The sequence below is a fragment of the Cololabis saira genome, chromosome 17, assembly GCF_033807715.1.
Source record: "Cololabis saira isolate AMF1-May2022 chromosome 17, fColSai1.1, whole genome shotgun sequence".
NCBI lineage: Eukaryota > Metazoa > Chordata > Actinopteri > Beloniformes > Belonidae > Cololabis > Cololabis saira.
In genome coordinates this window covers 36,860,185-36,884,126 of record NC_084603.1, presented here as the reverse complement: position 1 = coordinate 36,884,126, position 23,942 = coordinate 36,860,185, and the positions used below count along the sequence as shown (strand labels likewise).

Sequence of the window (23,942 nt, the reverse complement as noted above, 5' to 3'; positions counted from 1 at the left end):
CAAGGAGAACTCCAGTTAAGTCAAGCAGAGAGTTGTAATACCTGTAGCGAGTATCAAGACTTCTGAGGGCCGCTTCAAACATCATTCCATCTATTTTTAAAAAAAGGGGGAAAGATATGAGACCACAACAAACCTGCCAAGTAAAGTTTTCTTTTTTCTTTTTAAGGTACTGACTGGAAAATTTGTCACAATTGAAGGGATGATGACTGTCTTACTATTGTACTATTTATTGGTAAATTCTTGTGGAAAACATGTTGTCAGTCTTCAGACCGGGACAGAGGTTGCCCCTTCAGAAAGAAAATGACCCCCAGGAATACTACTGAGGCAACACCCAAGTGGTGTAAGGTGACAGGTTGTATTATACGATGGAGTATTAGGGCCAAACTAAGACAAAAAAATACTGGAAATTACGAGAATAAAGTCATAATATTATGAGAATAAAGTCGTAAAATTACGAGAATAAAGTCATAATGTTGTGAGATTAAAGTCGTAATATTACAAGAATAAAGTCGTAATATTATGGGAATGAAGTCGTAATATTACGAGAATAAAGTCATTATTTATGACAACTCTAACAGGAAGAGCTTCTTCTCCCTGTGTTAAAATGAGGAATATTGAGCATCTTGTGAAGTTATATTTTGGTATCGGTTTCACAAATAAGGAAATACTGAATCTTTTGGCACATCAGCATCGAATTATTATCAATGTAAAATGATTGTGCAAACGACTGCGTCTTATTTGAAGAAGGAACCACACAGACTTGGAAGAAATTGCGTCTTTTGTGGAAGAGGAAAATCTTTATGATCATCCTCATTGTTTCCTGAGAAACAACAAAACCTCTTTGAATGGCAGCAGATGTAACTCATAAATTACGACTTTATTCTCGTAATATTACGACTTTATTCTCGTAATATTACGACTTTATTCTCGTAATATTACAACTTTATTTCACGCAACATTATGACTTTATTCTCGTAATTTCCAATTTTTTTTTGTCTTAGATTGGCCCTAATACTCCGTATTAGAATACGAGCTGAAAAGGTTTTGCAGGACATGTCTCTGACAATTTGCAGATGTAATTTTTCTTTTAATACAGAGGCTTTGCGACGTGCTGGCTAGAGGAAGAAAACCTTCCAAACAAAAACTGAATTGTTGAAATGAAAGAGATGGAAATGTCTGTGGACATTGTTGGTGTTTATAGAAGAGTAGCGTTAAATGACACTCACATAAATCTTATTATTCACAAAGGAAAAACACCATCTCCATATTTGAGCAGGATGAGACAGTCATTAAAGAAGAAATTATTTTAAATATAGGAAAATTGGAAATGTGTAATACTTTATGGAATATGGCAAACAAGTTTTTAGTTTTTTTTTTATTTCCATCTCTGACTGGGACAGAAATGTTTCCTTTCAGAATGAAAATGACCAGCATACTGCTAAAAACAACACTCGTGATTTAAGGGTTTAAAATGTCTTGAAATGGGTGGACGGAGCAGAACCAGTCTTGGATACATAACCCGAGAGCATTGCAGCTGTAATTTTTGCAAAAAGAGACTTTACGAGGTGCTGGCTTTTCAAAGTAAACACTCCAAAATAAGAAAAGGGATAAAAACCCTTACAAGCACCAAGATCAGCCTCTGGTGTCTATCAAGCTCATACACATAAAAATCCATTTTTAAAATTGTAGTATTACAGTCCTGCAGAGTAGGAGAAGTGCAAAGCTGCAACCAGTGTTTGTCTACAGTGTTAACTATTCAGCACTGAAAACGTAGGATAACTGACACAAAACATCCATAAACTCACATGACCTTACCTTTTGTCTAAGCAGCATTCAAAAAAACAAAATATGAAGTTTCAAACCAACTTATTCTCACCCTGATTCTTAGGTTTCCAGTGTAACTGAGGTTTGGCGGGGGTTTGGGTAATGACGGTCATCCCCAGTCAAGCCACAAGGTAGCAGCAAAGGAACAAACTGCACCATCAACCTAAAACGACTGAGAATTCATCTTCAGTCTTAACAGTGAAGGAAAGCTGTTACCGGCCATTTCACACATTTAGTATGTTGAAAATTAAAAATGTAACTTCCTTAAATTATGTTGTACCTAAGAGGCTTGAAGCCTCTTACTTTGATATACCAACAATTTTACCAGCTATCTGTACCCAGTGTTCGCTTTGGCTAACAGGTGAAATTTGGATTACTTTGAGCAGCGTGGAGTATTACTCCAGACAGGGATATAGCCTTTAACTTCCATTAGTTCAAATGGCAACACTTTAACAATCTGCAGGACAAATAGACGTTTAAACACTCTAGCACTAATGCATACAACCTTCATGTCCACACCAGAGCATCCCCTGGAACAAACAGCCCACTTACAAAGGTCCACTTACCAGGTAAAGCTGTAGTAAGAACTGCACTCGTTTGCTCTGCTATTCTAGCATAACTGACAAATCCCACATGCAAAAAAATACAAGACAGAAACATGCATGTAATAGTTCTACACTACCCCCCTCTTCAAACACACCAAAACTCATGGGTGTTTTAGCTTCATTGGGGTACCAGTTACAGGTTCAAAGTTTAACAACAATTAAAAAAAAAACTACCTAAACTAAAACTGCTTAAACTTTGACATTAATACTTTACTATAGTTAGTAATTTTCAGAAGAGTCATTCAGTCAATCATCTTGATATCTGATTGGGGTCCATATTTTCCGTCCTTGAAGAGTTTCCACACAGTTAGTCATTGCATCTCGTCAATAGACAAGGGATGCGCTTCCATCTACCGCTTGCGGTGAGGGGTTTGCTTCCACCTACATGCTGTGACTTGATGCTTGCCTCTTTTGTCTTATCACATGGAAGACACAAACCCTTTATCCATTGTTGCTATCCTGGTCAGCAGATAGTGACTATGGGGTGGTGTTAGGCTGCTCATGTAATGTGAATTCATCCTGGTTCCCTGGAAGAGCCACATGTCGCCTTATCCATGTGGGAATTACATTGCTGGTGTATGGTTTGATCTGATCGTGGGGCATGACTTTCTTCTCAGGTTGAGTCAGGATCTCATACAGCACAGGTCCATGATGGGTCTTCACTATACAATGACCTTTCCAGGGGTCTTTTATGGGATTAAATACCTCCTTTTTTGTGTTATCCCTTGCATGACTAGGCCCTCTATGTTATAGTGGTGTTGGTGAGCTCTGAAGTCATAACTCGTCTTCTGTTTGAGTTGAGCAGCACAAAGATGCTTTTGAGCCATCTCATGGACTGCACACAAGCTCTTTTCCAGATTTTGCACCAAAATCTGGAAAAGAGTGGTACTGGCACTGCGGAGGGCTATTTTAGTAGGGGCAGGCGATCATCCCAGTTCCTCTGATTTTAAATAACATAGCAGTGGATCGTCTACTTGTCCAACTGAAGCAGGATGGTATGGTGGTGGTGTAGATCTTGGTGATATGAAAAACCCAACAGACTTCTTTGAACAATGTGCTTACAAAGTTACAGCGCTAGTCTGTTTAAAATCATTGACCAGTGCTTTGGCTGTTATTTCTGCACTTTGGTCTGGAACCAGAAATGCCTTCACCAACCCGGTGAACTGATCCATGATGAACAAGATATACTTGTTTCCAGAGGCGGAGGTGAGAAAGGGGCCCAATGCATCCATTGTCAATTGGTTTTCCAACCTGGTAAATTTGTAGCTTGGATTTCTCTTTGCAGCTGTCTGTACTCTCCCAGCAGTAGTATAGAACCCCCTAATTAAGTTCTACAAAGGCAGTATTTCTTCACCAGCTGCTGCCCTTCAGAGATGCCTTCAGCCTCCTGCACAGCAATCTTCCTCAAGACCAGTAGCACAACATCATCAACATCTTTTTCAAATCTGGCCCATTGCTCATTTCACAGTTTTTCACAGTTTTACTTTCTTGACTGCTTTGTAGCAGTCAAAATGTTCCAACATCTTGCCGTGACAGTGTGTCTGCATTTGTATTCCTGCTGCCTGAGCGATGTTCAATATAAAAAACATATTGAGTTCCTCAAGCCAACAAGTTCGTTGACCCTCTGGATGTTGGAAATGGAAAAGCCAAGCTAGACTGCAGTGGTCCGTCTGAAAGAGGAACTTTCTATCCAGGAGGATGTCGCAGAACTGTCTTGTATATCTGATGATGACCAACAGCTCTCTTTTAGTTACACAGTATCTCTACTGTGCAAGGGTGAGGTGATAGCTAGCAAACAAGAAAACTCTCTCTTTCCACCACTGGACCTAAGACAGTACTGTACCAATGCTGTGGCTGTGTCCAATATATTTTTTGCCTGTAGGTGCTGGTTAGGCAAGAACTGGGGCAGTAATCAGTCTATCTTTGAGTTGCACAAAAGCTGCCTTTTGTGGCCCACCCCAATAGAATCCTGCTGCCTTCTTAAAGAGGCTGTTAAGAAAGGCTATAAGCTCAGCAAAAGCAGGTACAAAGTGGCGATAGTAATTACATAGTCCCAAAAAAGCGTGCAGCTGTTGTGTGTTGGTGGCCGGCTGCCATTCCTGTACATTCCTTCCCAGTTCTGGATTTGGACTTATCCCCTCTCCACTAACCACGTGTACCAGAAAAAGGACCATGTGCCCAATTGACATTTCCGGGGGTTCAAATTTACCCATAGCTGTGGAGACATTAAAAAACTTTGGCCAAGTGCTGCAGATTCTGCTCAACCCCTCTTCCCAGGATGATTATGTCATCCAAGTAGATGGGAAGTGTCTTCCACTGGAAAACTCGAAGGAGAAGTTCTGTCGTTCTCTGGAGTGTATCAGGTGCATTACAGAGGCCAATAGGCATTCTGGTGTATTCAGGATGCCACTCTGGACCACCACAGACCTTTTTACGGACAAGAACAACTGGCGAGGCCCATTCAGAGGATGACAGTATGACTACTCCCGACTCCAACTTTTCTTTGAGGTGTTTTTCATCCTCCCTTTGAAACATCAGGGGTGTCTGACAGGTTGGCATACTGGCCAGGCATTCCAGTGTCGATGTTGTGAGCAACAGCAGAGAGATAACAAAGGTCTACATCACTGGTTGCAAGGAGAGACTGGTACTTAAAAAGGAGCTCAATTAGTCTTGCTTGCTGAACTTCAGTAAGATCCTCACTGGATGCCATGTTTAAAGCTTACAGGTGGTCAGATACATCTACTGCATTTTTTGGTCAACCACCTAACATTTACAGTAGCCCAGCTATTTTGCTGATTTCACTGTCTGTCATGATTTTCTGCTCATTGCCTTCAGAGGAATATAGGACAAGGGGTAAAGCCTCAACCAAAATTCCAGCACATACTCCACAGGGTAAGGATATGTTGGTGCTTGTGAGATTGCAGTCTTACTGGGACCCTGGAGTCCATGTTGGTGGCAACACTTCTTGATGAGACTGTTTCGTTTATGTTTAATAGGACCAGGACAGCTGGGAGACCAGGTTTTGGTTTATAAACCTTAGCCCAGACAAGACACTCACTTTCAGGCGGCAGGGTCATGTCCCTCAGGAGATTGCGTGCCGCTGAGTAATCTCCAGCATCTTTTTCAATGACACGGGCTGGCACAGGCTCTTTACCTACAAATACCTGGTAACCATTAAAGACCGACATCTCAGCTGCTTGCCTTACATTGAGATGAAGGAGCAGAATGTCATGGATACGACCAATGCAGACACTCCAGTTGAATTTGCGGCTCCCAATTTCCAGTGTTACTTCCAATTCGCCCAAGGCAGACATTCTACTCCCAACTCTTTCATTAGGAAGAGATTACTCACTATTGTACCTCCATTGGGAACATGTTATAAACCTTTTCAGATATTACAGTGGCTACTATACTACTGTCCACAACTGCCTGACCAGGGAGGCCATTCACTGTGATTTTAATTAGCAAACTAGGACCTCTTTTGGCTATGTGTCCAAGCTGTGGGCTTCAGGGATTTTCCTCCCTGCTTGCTGGACTCTTTACAGTAAAAGATGTAGCTCCTGAGGGAATCCCTCTTTGGCGAGTTGGGCTAGATGAACGTAAACACTCTACATGATGTAGCCTGTTTCTCCACAGCGGAAACAGGAGGCTTTGCTTGTTTGACTTAGCTTGGTGATCGCATTGTGCCAATCTCCTATCAACCTCTTGTTCCAGTGTTCTGCTAGCATATGCGGACCCCACAATTCGACAGTCCTTCACCAACAGTTTAAACAGTTCCTCTGTTACATATTTTTGGCCCTGTAGGGACCTGAAAGTTGGGCAAAATAAACGCAGTGAAGCCTCTTCTTCATCTGCCCAGGAAATACATCTTGCCTTTCCTACTATTGTTTCAGCCTCTTGACCCGGAGTTATTATGAAATTGTGCTCTCCTACCTTTTGTGCCTATGCCAGCCATTGTAGGTAACGATTAATTACCTCATAGGCTACCTTTTGGTTTTCCAATCCTTTTGAAAAAGCATCAGTGGTGATGGTGAGAAAAAGCTGATCCTCTTACACCAAGTCAGTTGCAGGATAAACCAGGCTGACCCGGTGTCACACCCACCTCTGATACCAGTTGTTAGCTTTGGCTAACAGGCGGTATTTGGATTACTGTGAGCGGTGTGAAGGTTCACTCCGGACAGGAATATGATGTTTAACTTACTTTACTTCTGATGCCAATACTAACAATGTGCAGGACAGTTACGGAGGCTTGAACGCTCTAGTGCTGATACAGACAAACTTCATGTCCACATCAGAGCTAGCAAGTGATCATACAACAGCTAAACCCCCCCCCCCCCCCCCGGAACAAACAACCCACTTACAAAGGTCCACTTACCAGGTAAAGCTGTAGTAAGAACTGCACTCTTTTGCTGTGCTATTCTAGCTTGACTGTCAAATCCTACAACCAAAGAACATAAAGATGGAAACAATGCATGTAATAGCTCTACAAGAGCAAATAAACACTGAAGGCGGCCTTTCTAACCAGATTCAACATGATTTATACAGGATTTAAACATTCTGGTGCAGGTTCTCAGCCATCCAGGTCATGGTCTTTCTCAAAGCCTCGAAATCAAGGCAAACTGGGACTTCTTTTTCTTGGGAGAAGTCATGTTTTTAATGAAATTTAAATGTCAACATGTTTAACTTGTGGGAAAAAGGAGGTTTCACAAACTTCAATCTACTGCAGTTTCTAAAAATCTTTTCATAATGTGGACATAAGTGGGTAAAATCATGTCAGAATGTGAAGCCACCTTATTCCACTGTTTAAAGAAAATCAAAAAGAAAGAAAAAAGTCAGGACCGTCTTCCACACAGTCTTTTATTTGTAAATAATAAAAATGAACTCTTGAATATAAAACATACACATCAGTAGAGCCACATCTGTTATACAAACAAGAACTGTTGCAGTGAATACTTTGTCTTTCGTCAAGAATCGTGGTTTGGGAGTGGGGAGCCATGGGCTGTAAACAATCAGTATTGCTGAAGTAATACTGACAAAGGAAAAGGCAGTCGGCCACACTGCCAAAGATCAACAAAAACATCTGCAAAATATGTCTGCAAAACCAGATTTCGTGTTGGCTTTGGAAGTCCAGTCCAAACCATGGTCAGAAAGAGGAAAAAGGATGATTTAAGGAGAAGAAAGTAAACTTTGTTCCAATTGGTTCTGCTTCTTTTTCTGCAACTGCGTCCAAGTTAAAGGCCTGTTAGCGCCCCCTATCTCCTCAGTGCCGCTCAGCGGCTCAAACGCCAGAAACTGATTTCCCTCAACATGATCAGGAATGTTTGTGTGTCAGCAATGTTTTATTTATTCATAACTTAACTATGTTCAAGTCGCTCATCCTGATTCGTATGTACAAGGTGTGCAAGTGTATCCGTGTGTGTGTAAGTGACGGGTGTGCAGTCAGATACACTCTTTTTATATTCATATAACTATCTTTATAATTTCTGTCAAACTCATAATGATACTTCATATACATTTAGCTGTTATACACACATTCTATATCTCTGTCTCTAGCCCCAACGGTCTTAAACTACAATTTAGACGCCTATATCCTCAGATATGCCTGGGGCTCGAGTATGCTCAGTACTACAGAACAGCACTGTTGTCCGTAGGGTTGGAAGAAAAAATTGAAACAAAGACGATTTTCTCGGAGACTTTCTAATATGGATATTTAGACCCAGAGTGGTAGGCGTGGCCTGGGTGGAGTTGATCCCCCGCTATTGGTCCGCTCCTGTTAGGGGCGGGGATGGCTTGGCTTTTTCTCTGTATTCATATTCAGTACGAGCAAACTGTACAAGAACATGCAACATACAAGCTGGCCTAAAAGTATGTGGAACTAACACACATAGTCTAGTCTTTTTTCTGTATTTTTTTTTTCTTTTTTTCGTGAGTTGTTTCTTAATTTGTCTTGTCTTTCAATTTTACAAAAAAGTAGAGAACAAAACAGAAACGAAACGAACAGAACAAAAGAAACGTGCATGCAGCTTGGGGCCGGGGGAGGGTGTCCCCGAGTCATGCTGCTCCCTCCGACGGGGTTGCGGTTGGGGGAGGGGGTGTTGGGTGTTTGAGGGTTCAGGAGGGAGGGAAGGGGCGGGGCGTTCGAGCAAATGTGACCCGACTTATTTCGTCGGCCTTCGGTACGACACAGCTCGGAAAACGAGCTCACACATACACAGAGGGAGTCTGCACTTTGTGGCGCCATTCCTGAACTCTAAGAAACCAAGGACGTAAAACATGGTCGTTAAAGAAGAAGAAGACGCTAATGATTCATTTGGCCTCTCGTTTCCTCTCCTCTGTGTTTTGATACACAAATGTTTTAGCCGTTTTGTCCGAATGAAGGAGTTGAGCTCTTCTTGTGCTTCCTTTCATATACACATGCAGTCTCCCCTTCCCTAAAGATCACCAGCCTGCATCAAACTAACTGCTCTTTATAATCATCTGTGACATGGTTACCATGTCAACACCTGTAGGAACAGCAGATGACGTCTGCAAAAACGGTTGCATGAAGCTCCAACAGTTTGCCACTTCCTTAACTCCCTTTGGCCCAGCAGTAAGCTCACTCTGATTGGGTAGAGGGCAACTAGGTGAAGGACTCCACTTTGATAAGGTGCTCTCAAAGGGGCTGCACGAGAAATTAAGGATAAATTAAAGCAATCATGGAGAGAATTGGTTGAATGATTGACAGAACCCTCCACAGCTGCACCTCAGAGGAGAAAAGAAAGAAAGCAACACTTTGAAAACAGAAGTGGTGGAAGAAGGAGGAAGAGGGAAGGTGTGAGACGTGATTGTCAGACTCCAGCTAAGCTTTGATTGGCTAGTTCTGTCTCTCCCTCTCTGATTTCTCTCTCTCAGTCCCTGTCTCTCCATCTGGGTTTTCAGTGGGTGACTGAGGGCTTCTCGTCGCCGTCCTCGGGGCGTGACACCGCCCTCTGCTCAGTTGTGGTCCAGTAGCTGTGGTCCATTATTTGATCATGTCAGGGGTGCTGGGGTGAGGCGGTTGCCATTCGGTCACTAGGACCGGACGCCCGGTGGCGGTCCTGAGCTGTCCAGTGACGTCTGAGACGCCAGCCGTGTAAGTGGAGCTAATGTGGGGTCCACCAGTGAAGATGGTGGAAACAGTTTGTACCAGCCAATCACCGTGCTTGAGAGGTCCAGGTCCTCCAGCAGGATCTGTGCTACACCCATGAAACATTTGTGGTCCAACCGTCCATAGTCACCCCATACTATCACCTGGAGGACAGAATGGATAGAGAGCTGAATCAGAGAGCGTCAGCGTAGAAAATGAACACAATGATGCATGGACGGGATGTTTAGTTGGAACAAAAGACACACCAGACAGAAACATGACAAACATTAGAAAAATCTCTAATATACAATCACAAATACATTTATACTTTCATATGAGCTGTTTTGGCCCTTTCAGAGCTGCCGGACGTGGCTGAGGGGATAAGCACGGCTATTAACACTCAACACACACGACTTTAACGCTGGGGGAGCAAAACCGTAAGCTGGATGCGATTCTTGAACAGAATCGCAGGCTGGCGGTGGTCTTTGAGCTCATTGGCAAGATGAAGAGAGATGAGAGATGAAGAGACTAAAGGCAGACGGAAAATTACTGAGTCTGTCTGTTTGCAATATAATTGTTGATTCTATAATCTGGCCTTGACAGGGCAGTTTGGCCGACGCTCTAGTCACAATCTCCCTGGTGGAATGTAAACAAGGGACTCTGCCCCACTTACCCTCCCCTCTCCAGGAACATCTGTGGACCTGTTTTCAGAACTGATCAGGCCGACTGATAACATCAAGGACATTGGCTGAGGAGCAACTCTGAGCGAAGTTCACGGACTTACCGCTTACACACACACTTGCTGATAATCACACCTCCCTCATTCTCAACGCCTTCCTCAGCCCCCCCCTCTTATCAGCCCCCTCCAACGCAGTCTCCGGGTTTCAAGTGCCACGAAGCCGCAGCGATCACCTGGAGGTGCTGTGCCGGTGTCTTTACAGAGCGCTGCCCCAAAGTTAACTACAGGACAGAATGGCTTGAATTATTGGACTGAACAGGCGTCCTAATATTCCTACGGTGCTGAGCAATTTGGGCCTTCCCAAGACATAGAAATGAGCAGGTTCCAGTGCGGAGAACAGCGTCCTGTCTTCAAGACCTTTAAGGGTCAGTGCCGCCATGACGGAGCGTCTTTAAAAGACAGTCCTCCAAAGAGTTTGTGAAGTAACGGGAGAGTTGTTGTCATGGAAAAATTCCAACATTATATGGTTTATAACAAAAGGTTAAATAGCTGTGGGGAGCAGGGGAATCTAAGGTGTGTAAATGCAGATACCAACAAAAGGCCAGAAAGCTGCGAGAAACTGATGATAGGAGGGGGGTATAAAAGATGTAGATGCAGATGAAAGGGTCACATCTCTTTTGTAATGTATGCCTTCCTCTAATGGCGCTTTTACACTAGCACCTACTCAGCCCGACTCTACTCGCCTCGCCCCGGTTTTGCGCTTCTCCACTAGGGGTCGAGGCGTGTGGAGGCGTGCCGAGTAGATACTTTTTCTGTATCTATTCTGCCGAGGTTCTAAGTGACTGAGTCGGCTGTATCTGACGTCATCACACTACAGGCCACCGATTGGTCGGGGGGTTGGAGTCAGACGTCTGAGTCAGGAGGAGGAAATCAGTGAAAGAGACTCTGACGGATTCTTGTTCATTTTATTCAACAGGCAATGGCAGCAAAAGTCTGTTTCATGATCCAACTCTGAGGTGCAGATGTTCATAAACCTGGTGCTGAGGAGAGAATTAAAAAGGGATCTAGACGGCGATAAGGAACGACAAGATCTACCAGGAGCTCTGTCACTTCATAGCTGCTCACGGCTCCAGCGTTGCTGCTTGAAGCTTCTCTCACTCTCATTTTTTAACTTGATATCAAACACAAGTCACAGACCCAGCAGCACATCTATCATCTCCTCCAGGTTCTACATCTTTAGTGTTGTTGTCTTCTTCGTTTAGATCACACAATCAAATACGTCACAGCAGCTTCGCTCCAACCTCCTACTTCTCATCTGGGTATTGAAAATAAACGAGAGCAAGACGTGGCGAGTTGAGACGAGCTGAGTAGGTACTAGTGTACTAGTGTAAAACCGCCATATGTGTCGGGTGCAGGGGACCACAGTGTCCCTCGATTGACCTGTCAGGTTTCCTGTCTTTTATGTTACTAGCTTCCAATGATCTGTCAGGTCCTACCCATTCCCATATAAAAGAAGTAAAACAACATGTTGCCTCAGACTCAACTGTCCAGTCCAGCACGTCGACTCTCCTGATTTGCGCATCAGTTCAAAAAAACTTTGGTAATCTCGAGCTCACTGATGTTGTAGTTTGTTAAGGATCTGTACTTTACTTTGTGCCATTTATAACATTGCTGTTTTGTGTTTTTTATCAAAAGCAAGCAGATTGATGCCATTCTTACTTTTTCCTCCTTCAGTTTTCTGATTTTGTTTCAGAACAGAAAAACGCCTGACTGCGGACGCTATTGCAGCCAAATGCTGACAACATGGATTACCTGAAGCACCTTTCCCTGGGGACTCTCGTCGAAGAGCAGGTGCTGCTGGTAGAGCGGCTCCAGGGTCTTGCGTGCAATCTTGGTTTTCTTTTTGGCTTTACATGATCCATTGTCCAGCAGGTACACCTTGACGTAGGGGGCTGCAAGGAGGGAGACACAGGAGGAAAGGACAAGGAAGGAAAACACAAGGATATTGACAAAGCAGAGGAAAGATGGAGGACGGGGTTTGTGGCTCCAAAGGAGCGCGTGTTACCTGGGAGGGATTTGGAGCCTGGTTTAGCAGTAAGGCCTCGGGCCCGGATCACCTCCACCTCCAGCTGACCTTTCTTATCCATCAGCCCAATCTGGACATCACCTGCAGAGGTAGCGATCCAGACAACGTCAGGTAAGACTTTGCTTGTTTTTTTAGCAATGCTAAACCACATATTGCATCAATTACAAAAGCTTTGTGGGATTTTTAAATCATTACATTTTATAATTTATTCACATTTTACACAGAGCCATCTTTTTTGTAATTGGGTCTGTCATATATGGTCGGTTTATTTTCCTTTCTCCTCAAGTTCAAATAATGAAGATTGTCGTAGAAAATGTAATTTTAAACGTCTATTTGCCCGAACAACTTTAAAGCAGATGATGTTTCTGTTGTTGGAATTAAGTTATGGAATTCATTACATTATGATTTAAAGGGCTGTATAAACTTATTTCAGTTTAAAAAGAAATTTAAAGAGAAAAAAATAGCAATGTATGGATGAAATAGTTAAAATTTATAATATATGCGTATGGAGACAGACAAGCTATCTTTGATTTTTTTGTTTTTCTTTCTTTGTGATATTAACTGAGTAATTGTAATTGTGCAGACCATGTGTTATTATTGTTCAATTTTGTTTTGAGGGAGGGGCAGGTAGAATAAGATTTTCTTCTTCCTGCTCCTTTCTGGTTATGGAATATGCTTTTGATTGTGTTGTCATTTTACTTGTTTTTTTTTTTGTTTTTTTTGTTTGCATATTTCCATGATGGGAATAAATAAAAATGAAATGAAATGAAATGAAATGAAAGTTTAATGAAGACTTGAGTCATTTCTTGTCATTCCAGATTCAGAAATGTTGTACGGAGGATGTGCAGCAGTCACGTACCCATGGCAGGCGTCGCCAGCGTTTGCCGGCCAACCAGCTGACCGGGACCCAACCCATCCAGAAAGTCACTGAACTGACTGTCAGCCCCCAAACGCATCCCTGAGAAGATCAAACTGACACACACAAAGAAAAATGATGAAGCATTGTACACCGCCACACGTGTCGCTATGACGACACATCTGCTGTTGAACTCTGACTTCACGCTGCTAGAGCACTGAATTTGCAGCCCACAGTTGGTAGATTAAATAGATTGGGCTCTTGTCAAGGTGGTTCTATGGAAGAGTATTAGGGCCAGGCTGGAGAAAAACAAAATAATATTTTAGAGAAGGAAGATTTATTTTTCATTAAGCACTTCGAGAAAAACGTTGAAATGTCGAGAAAAAAGTTGAAATGTCGAGATTAATGTTGAAATACAATTTCATGAATAAAGTCAAAATTTGGTGAATAAAGTTGAAATTTTGAGAAAAAAGGCGAAATTTGGACTTTATTCACGAAATTTCGACTTTATTCTTGAAATTGTATTTCAACATTAATCTTGACATTTCAACTTTTTTCCCGAAGTGCACAATGAAAAAGAAAAAATATGTATAATAGAGTCCAAATTTTGCCTTTTTTCACATTTCAACTTTTTGCTCGACATTTCGGCTTTTTTTCCAAGTGCATAATGAAAAAAAAATCTTCCTCCTCTAAAATATTATTTTTATTTTTCTCCTGCCTGGCCCTGATACTCTTCCGTACTTTTCAGATCTTTGCATCGACTAGTTTCTTCTACATTCAGCAGACCCCGTCCATGAGCACTAACATCCGAGACCTTGAGCCCCCGTTCTGATTACTCCGTATTTACGGCATCTCTCAGCGTCCCACCAGTCTTTAGCTGGGAACTGGTGTCGGTCTGCGGTTTGTACGTACTTCCCCTCAGAGCTGTAGCTGTTCATGCTGCCGTCGGTGGACTCCCTGCTGGCCTGCCGGTTCATGGCTGAGCCGCCGCGGGGATACTCCACCGCCATGCCCGTCTCCACGCTCCTCTGGATGCTGCTGCCGCTCGACTTCCCCGACTTCTTACCCCCCGACGTCTCTGCGGAAAACACAAGGACGGTCAGACGGAGCTGTTACAACCGAGGCTTGCATCGATTATCAGGATTCTGATCAAGCGCAGCCAAAAAGACTAAACTCACACATGAGTAGGGGTGTAACGATACACTAATCTCACGATACGGTACACGATATTGAGGTCACGATAACGATACAATATTATAGCAGTATTTTTTTAACAACCTTGAATGAGGAACATATGACTGGAAAAAAATGTCTTTTATTTGAAAGACACAAAATACAAAACAATGCTGTGCGTTTGCCCTATTGTTACAGTTTGTAATGCTTTATAACTGGTTTGCATTATGCATGTTCAGTTTCATACAAGTAAAAATATTTTTCCACAAACTATAGTAATAGTAATAGTTTCTCTCATGTATGATTTGACTTTTTTCTTTTCCAGAAATGTAACAACTAAAATTAAATAAATAAATAAAAGTAAATAAATACATACAATTTTACATCATAAAAAAGATTGATTCATGCTCACCTTATAAGTGTAAGAGGAGATTTATTTTTGTTAAGAAGGTTATTTTGGTAATTCAGGGTTCATTATTTTATAAATATATTCTTTATATTCTGATGTAAATCAGGGACTATAATGACGCTAGTCAGTTTATCTGTAGTGATTAGTCTGTTTTAGATTGGGCGGAGTGATACGCCACAGTACGGCACTAGGTGCTGTGTTGATGTTCTAAAATCCTACACTGTTGAGGGACATTAAAGTACACTGGAACTCAGCAGAAGTTTCCCCGTGTTTATCCTACTCACCACCCCAAAAAGGTTTAATTTAATAAGGTAAGGCTTAACTCTACACCAGCCTTACATCAGTAAAAGTTCAGAGCTCAAAACCCTGCAAGAGTCCCGTGATCGGGACCAAAACGGGACTAGTTTCTTCTGAGCGGAGGAAGATTTTCGTCCGCGGGTCGAGGCGCGGTCGGCACTAATACACTGCGTTACTAGTCAACACAACATAGGCTATTAATATTAATAACCCAATATCACGATACACTTTGTCACCTCCACGACACGTATCGTGACGTTTTTGTATCGCGAAATTTCATGGCACGATATATTGTTACACCCCTACACATGAGCTAGCACAAAGGAGAGAAAAAAAAAGTGTTGAAGGGTTGAAGTGACTCTTTTTTCCCTCTAAATGAAGCACCAGTATTGAAAAGCCTGATAACCGGCAGCTGGGAAGTATTTTCATGCAAAATAATATCCCAAGGTGACCTCACCAACATCTCAAAAGGAGAAATATACTCTTTTTGGACTTTATAGCTTTTTCTTTTTTTGGCAGTTAGAACAAAGATGAGTTCATTCTGGTGATGAGGTCACTGAAGGAAGATCTGGATACCAATAAAGTATCCCGGTCAGTCCACTCACATCCTGAGTGTCGAGCAGGGATGGAGAGTTCAAACTTGCAGGGTTGGAAAAAAAACAACCATAAAGGAAGAGTTCAGCCCTTTTAAAAGCCTTCTGTTTTCTTTATTTTCTTTCTTATTTTTGAACACGAAATCAGATTTGGTTTTATTTTGATCTAAATATGCTGCGATGGCCAAACAATGGGCCGAAACAGGCTTCTTCCAGAACTGAACCAGCCTTTAAGGGAAACAGCGAGAGGGGGGGGGTTGAGCAGGAGAGCGTGCCAGGGACAGGGTTCGGGAAGGACTTCCCAAGTTCTGGGAACATTACGCTTTCTAACTTCTGCTCAACTTTGTTTGATGTTGTTTTTTTCTGTGGTTCCTTTTTTGCCCCTGTGTGAGGACTTTGGTCTATTCTGTCCGTCCCTCAGTCTTTAAGAAAGGTATCCAGTGGTCATGTAACAATTACTTTTAAACCCATTAATAGCTTAGTACGGAAGAGTATTAGGGCCAGGCAGGAGAAAAATAAAAAATAATATTTAATTTTTAATATTTCATTATGCACTTCGAGAAAAAAGTTGAAATGTCGAGAAAAAAGTTGAAATGTTGAGAAAAAAGCCGAAATTTCTACTTTATTCACGAAATTTCGACTTTTTTCTTGAAATTGTATTTCAACATTATTCTCAACATTTCGACTTTTTTCCCGACATTTTGACTTTTTTCACCAAGTGCACAATAAAAAAAATCTTCCCCTCTCAAATATTTTTCTCCTGTATGGCCCTAATACTCTTCCGTAGCTTAGAGTCTAAGTAGAAACAGAGGAGCTGTAAGTCAAAGCCAACTGCTGCTGTTTAGTCCTTGATCCTTAGAAAGTTTGTCCCAGTGCACAATACAGCAGCCTGGTGTTAATGTGATGTTTTCTATCGTTCTGCAGGTGGCAGCTGTGCAGAAGTCTGCAAAAAACTGCAGCTGGTTATAATAATGTTGTCCTGCCTGTTGCTTTACCTTTCTTTCTGTCCGCCGCTTTACCCGTTGGCCCTGAAATAACACACAACAACAAAGCCAATGAACAACGACAATCTGACATTTTTAGAAATTCTCTTCAGGATTCAGTGATGTGCATCACTGCGCATGCATGTGCATGTGTTTGGGGGATTCAGAACCCTTTACAAGAAGCTTAATTATTAAAGGAACTGTAAATCCAGAAAACAAGGCGCCCACAGTGCAGTCAGCACATGTGTATCCAGACCAGCTCTCCCTCCGTGGAAGTGCTTAAATATCCTGCATCTGCGCTGGTTCTGTAATGGCGCTTTTCCACTAGTACCTACTCAGCCCAACTCGCCTCTGAGCCATGTCTTTATCTTCCCATTCTCTAACCTCATTATCTATGCAGGATTCTGAGTGGGCGGGGCTATGATAATGAGGCTCTGTGCTGATTGGCTGCCTGAATGACGTGATACACCGCTACGGAAAGATGGGCGGAAGCCCCGGTCTGCAAAGTTACCGTGTCCTAACTGCATGCGATGCGAGCGAGCGTCATTGACAAAATCAATTCCATCCATCCATTTTTTTAAATTTTCTATTGGACTGTCCTAACTGGAGCGCCGGTTTGAGCTGAACATTTGTCGGACGTCCTGCTTCTATTTTCTTCCTGTCGCTGGCGTTGACTGTAGGAAACGGTCATGGATGAGGAACGGCTGATCCAGTTAGTTGAAATGAGAAGTTATCTCTATGATTCCTCCTCATTTCACTACAAAAACCTCAATAAAGTGGCAGCTGCTGGAGGGAGATGGACAGAGAGAGGATGTCACGCAGTGCTACGATAGTCGGGCGCTCGCATGCAGTTACACAGTTTTATAGTTGTGGGCGTGGTTTGCATTTTGGTTACGTAACGAAAATCTGCTGAATCTTATTGGCTCGTAGATCCACATCACACTGGACGGCTCATCCGGGCGGCTGTACAGACACTGCAGAATTTGGTTGCTTTCCTCCTTCTCTGAGTTGGCAGGCTGAGGGGAGACTTCTTTATATATGTTAAAGCAAGAAAAAACCTGTTTTTCATAATAGGTCCCCTTTAACTTGGTATCGAACACAAGCCAGAGATCCAGCAGCACATCTATCATCTCCTCCAGGTTCTACATCTTTAGTGTTGTTGTCTTCTCCGTTTAGATCACACAATCAAATACGTCACAGCAGCTTCACTCCAACCTCCTACTTCTGCTCCAGGTGCTGAATTGTTATGGAAAAGAAACTTGTTCTTGAGTAGAGTAGAGCTGAGTAGGTGCTAGTGGAAAAGCACCATACGTCGGTGTGATGGTCTGTTCTCTGACCTGTCTGGGTGAGCAGTGAGGTACTCCGACTCCGTCTGGAAGGCAGGATGGCAACGACCCGCTGGCTCAGGCTGGAGCGCCGGCCCTTCATCCCGGTGCCCAGGCCCCCCAGCGCCGTGTCCGACTGACTGCCGTCAGCGTGGTCCATGCCGTAGATCTCGCCGCTCACACTGGTGCTCTTCATCATGTGGCGGCCAGACGCACGCATGGCTCGACTGCTCCACATAATTCACAATTTGTGCAATATATTAATCAATGAATCCTCATCTGAACCACATTTGGGAAATGCAATGAAAAATACAATCTTTCATTTAACTTGGCTTACTTCTTTGCAGGCAGCGTGAATCCAATATAGTTAATATTAACTTCATTTAATACATTTTAAATCTTTTTTTTTGTGTTTCATGCTTGCAACACATTAGAAAAAGTCACTTTGAGATATTTCCACTTCTTCTCACCACACCACAGTTAAGCATGGGAGCACTGAAACTCCGGTTGGTGTTTTTGACACTTTGACTCTTTGTTTTTCCTCAGCCAATGTGGTTTACAGTCTTGTTGAAAACTGCACGGATGTCCCTGGACCAAATACGGTCTGGAAGGCTCCATGTGTCGCTTAATGCATTAATACATTAATGCTGCCAACCCGGAAATGGAAACACGCTTTGCAGAGACTGCTGCTACAACCCAGTACCATAAAGTAGCCTGGCTGTTGGACCTACATAATTATCAGTGTTGTGCATGAACACGTTCATTTGAAGTCGTTCATTGAACACGTTTATTTCTGTGATAACGTTGAACTAAACGCAACATATTTGCAAGTAAAGAACTTAAACGTGAACTTGTTCATTCTGCAAATCACGAACTGGAATTTGAACTGTTCAGATTATGTGAGTTTCAGCTTCACTGTTTAGGTTCAATTATTACGGAATACGTTTCACCAGCGGGCGGCACATTTAAAATACGACGATGACGATGACTTCACACTACATTACCCACAATGCAGTACACACACTAGCATAACAACGGGCACCAGCTCCATGGCAACGGTGGCCCGAGCCCGGTGCATCTTTACATGACCAGAGAAGAGAGAGACGATGCAGACGCAGCGTCAGCGAGACATCAGATGATGATCCTTATCATTATATATATATATATATATATATATATATATATATATATATATATATATATATCATATATCATAAATAATTTCTGGACGTGGTGAATGAGGGTGTGATGTTGGTTGGTGGGAAAGAATTAGATGCAGAAGACAAGCAAAGATAGAAAACATTTTTAAAGTTGGAGTTGGTTGAGTGCATTTTTGTCCTATTTGCTGAAACTACCACCGGCGGAGAGGTTGGACGGGCATGAACGTTGCATGTGTTCACATTTTACTGGTGCTTTGGAAAGTTCCTGACTGCAACTTCAAATAGAAAATAAAAACATGAATCATTTTGGGTTCATACTGTCTGCAAATGACCAAAAATCAAATTAAATGTAAGAATCCCTGCTGTTTTATTTGCTGCGCCCACATCATCCAGAGCTTTTCTGGTTTGGGGTTGGACAGTAAGCGCGTGTGTGCACCTGAATCGTCCCCGGTGTCTCTCTGACTGGATGGACATGTAGCTGGTGCTACTGATACGAGAGGCACTGCTGGTTCGAGAGATGGCTGACTCGTCGCTGACATCACTGTCCGAGGACTTGTGGGAAACATTTTCACTACTCCTCTGGTCCTTGTAGAGCTGAAATTACACCCGGAAAGATGACTTTGTGTCAGGCGACAGGGAAATGTGCAAAGTCGGTTTACAGCAGTGGGATGAGGTGGATACCTACCTCCCGTTTGTTCTTGAGGGCTCGGTCCAGGTCCTGATGGCTGGAGGTGGTGGCAGCTGGAGCCCGGTTAGAATGAACCCTCATCTGGAGCTGCCGGACGCGCTCCTCTGCTACCAGGGCTGCACACGGACAAAGTAGCAGAAATGTGATCAACTCAGGGGAGTCTAGGCTTTCCTGCTTAGGCTTTAACTTGTTTGTAAAACCCGTTTTATAACCCGTTCCAGATTTATGTGCAGCAGCATTAGCTTCTCTAAGGGTGCAATCAGACCTGTGACCCGTTTGTTTTGTTCTGATTCAGGGGCTAAATCGCTACAGTTGTTTCGTTTTTCGTTTGTGGAGTTTGTGTTCACAAGGCAACCGTCTGTAGCGGTTCAAAGCTGTTAACAAATACCATGAGAACCACCGGGGTGCGGAAGGAGTTTCCTCTTCCGCACCCCGGGAAAAACAACAAACCCCTTTCACAGAGAGGGCGCAAAGCGCAGACTGCCGCCGGTTTTCCCATTCATTTATGTGCTACCACGGTGCAGGAGTGGACCGCTCTGCGGGCGAGAGGCCGCCTGCCGCCTGCCGCGGCATTTGCGCTGCGCAAACCTGCCCGAATTGAACATTTTTTAATTTCACCGTGCCGTGCTGGGACGACATCTCGGCACGTCCAATAGGAGAGAAGGGGGTGCAGGCTGCACCAACTCTTCTCCTTGCGCCGCGGTCGCACATACACATGAATGGAGTTGTGTCGGTTGCTGTGTCAATTATGTTCTCACTTCAAATAAAAAAAACGAACCACTCCAGGTCTGGAATGGAAGCGAGCCGAGAACACCTCTCCTAGGAGATCTCGGCTAGCTTGTTTTGTCCCTTATTTGAGCGCGATTGCTGTGTTCACATGTACCAAATGAACCGATCTTTAGGAGGAAACGCCCCCTGTTTCAGAACAACTGCTCCAAACGGGACAGGTGTGAAAGCACCCATAGATCCCATGCTTGCTGAAACGGCTAACAAAAATCTGCTTTTGGTAGCGCTGCCCTGCTGGTGACCCAGACTCGTGCTCTTGAGCGGGTTCTGGGTGTCCAGTCTGGACCAGAAGATCATGTTTTGATTCTGTCAGGTCGTGCTTTAGCTTAGTGGGGTAAAGCAAGACAGCCTGTTCAGCTGAAGACCAAACTGTCCCGTCCAGATCCCCAGAGCCACAGATGTCACGGGAAAGAAGGAATATCCTGCCCTTCCATCCATTTCTGAGCCATCTGTCCTCAGGCTGGCCCAGAGGGTTCTGACTGACCCGTCACATGTTCTCCACCTACAGTAGGAACTTCTACCCAGTGGGTGGTCGTCCAGTTCCCACTGCAAATTAACCTGCACCTGGACATTTAGCGGATGACACCAACCACGACTCTCTATATCAAACCATTCAAAAGTTATGGCAGAAAGTAGGAACTATCAGATAAAGGGGCGAGGTTAATTTGCACCAATTGTGGTCAAGTACTCCAAACCGAGTCTGATGACACCACCCACGACTCTTTATGTCATACCATTCAAAAGTTATACCAGAAAATAGGGACTATCAAATATCGACCAATCAGAGGAAGGGGCGGGGCTAATTCAGGCCAATGAAGGTCAAGGACTCAAAACTGAGTCCGATGACACCACCCACGACTCTTTATATCAAACCATTCAAAAGTTATAGCAGAAAGTAGGAACTATCAAATATGGACCAATCAGATTTGTGGCGTCTATCGTCGCCACGGTAACGCTTTTGACTAAGAAAAGTAATGCGCGTCGTCGCAGGATGGAGACGCACATTTTGATGTATAACACACCTGGGTGCACGTTACAGTTCGGTCAAAGAAGCGACCGAAGAAATGGCATAAATTGCGCCAAAATTACACTATTAATTCAAACTGGCCGACTTCTTGTTCGGTTTCGGCCATGGCACCAAGAGACTTTTCTTTAAGTTGGGATATGATACAGGTGTGTACCGATTTTCGTGCATGTACGTCAAACTATATTGTGGGGTTTGAGGCACAAAGTTTTCTAGGGGGCGCTGTTGAGCCGTTAGGCAACGCCCATTAATTCAAACTATTAAATATCAAATTTTTCGCCAGGCCTGGCTTGCGTGCAAAATTTGGTCAGTTTTGGGGCACGTTTAGGGGGGAAAAAAGGCCCTCATTTCGTCGGAAAAATAAAAATAAAAACAAGAAAAAAAAATAGGAAAAAATAAAATTCCTACAGATGCAATAGGGCCTTCGCACTGTCAGTGCAAATCCCTAAAAAATCTCTAATAACTGAACCAGCGCTCCCTTTGTTGCACAACATCACGCTGTACGAACCTGCGGCGCTCCGGTTCTGTTGCGTCTCCGTACCTTGTTCTGCGGAGCTGCTCTGGGGCGGGAGCTGAGGGAGCTGCCTCGTTCTGCGCGCTGACGAGGACGTCGCCGAGGACGAGAGAGACGCACCGCCTTGTGGGTGACCCCTAACACAAAACAGTAGGAACAAAATGGAGAGAGGAAAACAGAGCACAGAGAGTTCAAGACTAGCAAGCTTCATGCGTGGAGAACAATGGGAAAGAAACTTTTTCAAATCTGTGGTCCCGGGCCCAGACGGACCGCCCAGTCATTTATCCAATATCACTTGAATTGTATTTATATGTATGTTATTAAGTATAAATTCAAAACTAAAGGAAAGCATGTGAAAATTCACCTGAATGAACAAAAATAAAACAAGAAGAAGGTAGACATGTAAGTAGGTAGACATGGTCTTGACTTGACTTAACTTATTTTTCAGGACATGACAAAAACACCTAGTCCTTATCAGGCTGGACAGTTTTGTAGTAAATGGACTGCATTTAAACTGTGCTTCTTTACTCTTGTTCACCCCCTGAAGGGCTTGTACTCCACATCACCTCACACCCCGTCACACACACACTCTTTCCCCAGACGTGGCAACACGAGTACAAACTCCACTCCGGTCTTTTCTGTTCAGAAGTCCTCGAGGTTTGCAAGTCGAAGTGGTCCTGCTAGACTCTTAATAACACCTCTTTGAAACAAGTCACTGCTCTTTTAATTGTATTGATAAACTTTAACGTGCTAATTGGAGTCTGCAGAACGGCATTCCTCAGTCCAGGTCCATGAAGGCTATACTGCCCTGCTGGTTTGAGATGTTTTCCTCCTCCAATGCCTGATTCAAATGAATGGGTCACTAATGGCGCTTTTACACTAGTACCTACTCAGCCCGACTCGACTCACCCTTGTTTCTTTTCAATACCCAGATCAGAAGTAGGAGGTTGGAGCGAAGCTGCTGTGACGTATTTGATTGTGTGATCTAAACGAAGAAGACAACAACACTAAAGATGTAGAACCTGGAGGAGATGATAGATGTGCTGCTGGATCTGTGGCTTGTGTTTGATATCAAGTTAAAAGATGAGAGTGAGAGAAGCTTCAAGCGGCGGCACTTTTTAAAACATTTTGTTTGTCTCGGCGCTGCTGAAAAGTCAGCTGGAGCCGTGAGCAGCTATGAAGTGACAGAGCTCCTGGTAGATCTGGTTGTTCCTTATCGCCGTCTAGATCCCTTTTTAATTCTCTCCTCAGCACCAGGTTTATGAACATCTGACCCTCAGAGTTGAATCATGAAACAGACTTTTGCTGCCGTTGCTGGTCGAATAAAATAAACAAGAAGCCGCAAGTCACTCTTTCGCTGATTTCCACCTCCTGACTCAGACGTCTGACTCCAACCCCCCGACCAATCGGTGGCCTGTAGTGTGATGAGGTCAGATACAGCCCACTCAGCCACTTAGAACCTCAGCAGAATAGATACAGAATAAGTATCTACTCGGAACGTTAGACCCCTAGTGGGAAATGGCAAAACTGAGGCGAGTCGAGTCGAGCCGAGTTGAGTCGGGCTGGGTAGGTACTAGTGGAAAAGCGCCATAAGAGACTTCTGCAGACCAGGGGCCTCCTTTATAAAGCTTGCTTGCGCACAAAACAGGGCTTGAAAGATGCGCAAGCAAACTTCTACGCAAAGGTTGGGATTTAAAAAGAAAAAACTAACCGAAAAATCTGCGTATCCCTACGCCAACTCTGACCCTCCCGTAGGAACTTACTTAAGATATGGGGAACTGGCGACGCAGGCGGTGAGGTGGTAAAATGAAGCCAGATTCATGTCATACTCTTAA

The 23,942-nt window shown here is 43.5% G+C and overlaps 1 protein-coding gene across 3 annotated transcripts in view; it reads right to left on the bottom strand.

Annotated features, from left to right (window-relative positions):
• Positions 1-7,292: 7,292 nt before the first annotated feature.
• Positions 7,293-23,942, bottom strand: part of LOC133463933 (regulating synaptic membrane exocytosis protein 1-like) — a 169,118-nt gene continuing 152,468 nt past the window's right edge. For 2 of the 3 annotated variants that reach the window (XM_061745732.1, XM_061745733.1), the window contains 10 exons: positions 22,135-22,244; positions 19,781-19,899; positions 19,532-19,689; positions 17,948-18,162; positions 16,623-16,655; positions 14,068-14,233; positions 13,159-13,271; positions 12,279-12,380; positions 12,026-12,165; positions 7,294-9,698 (listed from right to left, as the gene is read on the bottom strand). In XM_061745732.1, coding sequence (XP_061601716.1) covers positions 9,480-9,698; positions 12,026-12,165; positions 12,279-12,380; positions 13,159-13,271; positions 14,068-14,233; positions 16,623-16,655; positions 17,948-18,162; positions 19,532-19,689; positions 19,781-19,899; positions 22,135-22,244 — 1,375 coding nt within the window. In that variant the 3' untranslated portion in view covers positions 7,294-9,479. Of the gene's footprint in view, positions 9,699-12,025; positions 12,166-12,278; positions 12,381-13,158; positions 13,272-14,067; positions 14,234-16,622; positions 16,656-17,947; positions 18,163-19,531; positions 19,690-19,780; positions 19,900-22,134; positions 22,245-23,942 lie in introns of all 3 variants that reach the window. The other variant, XM_061745731.1, reaches the window with a different exon arrangement.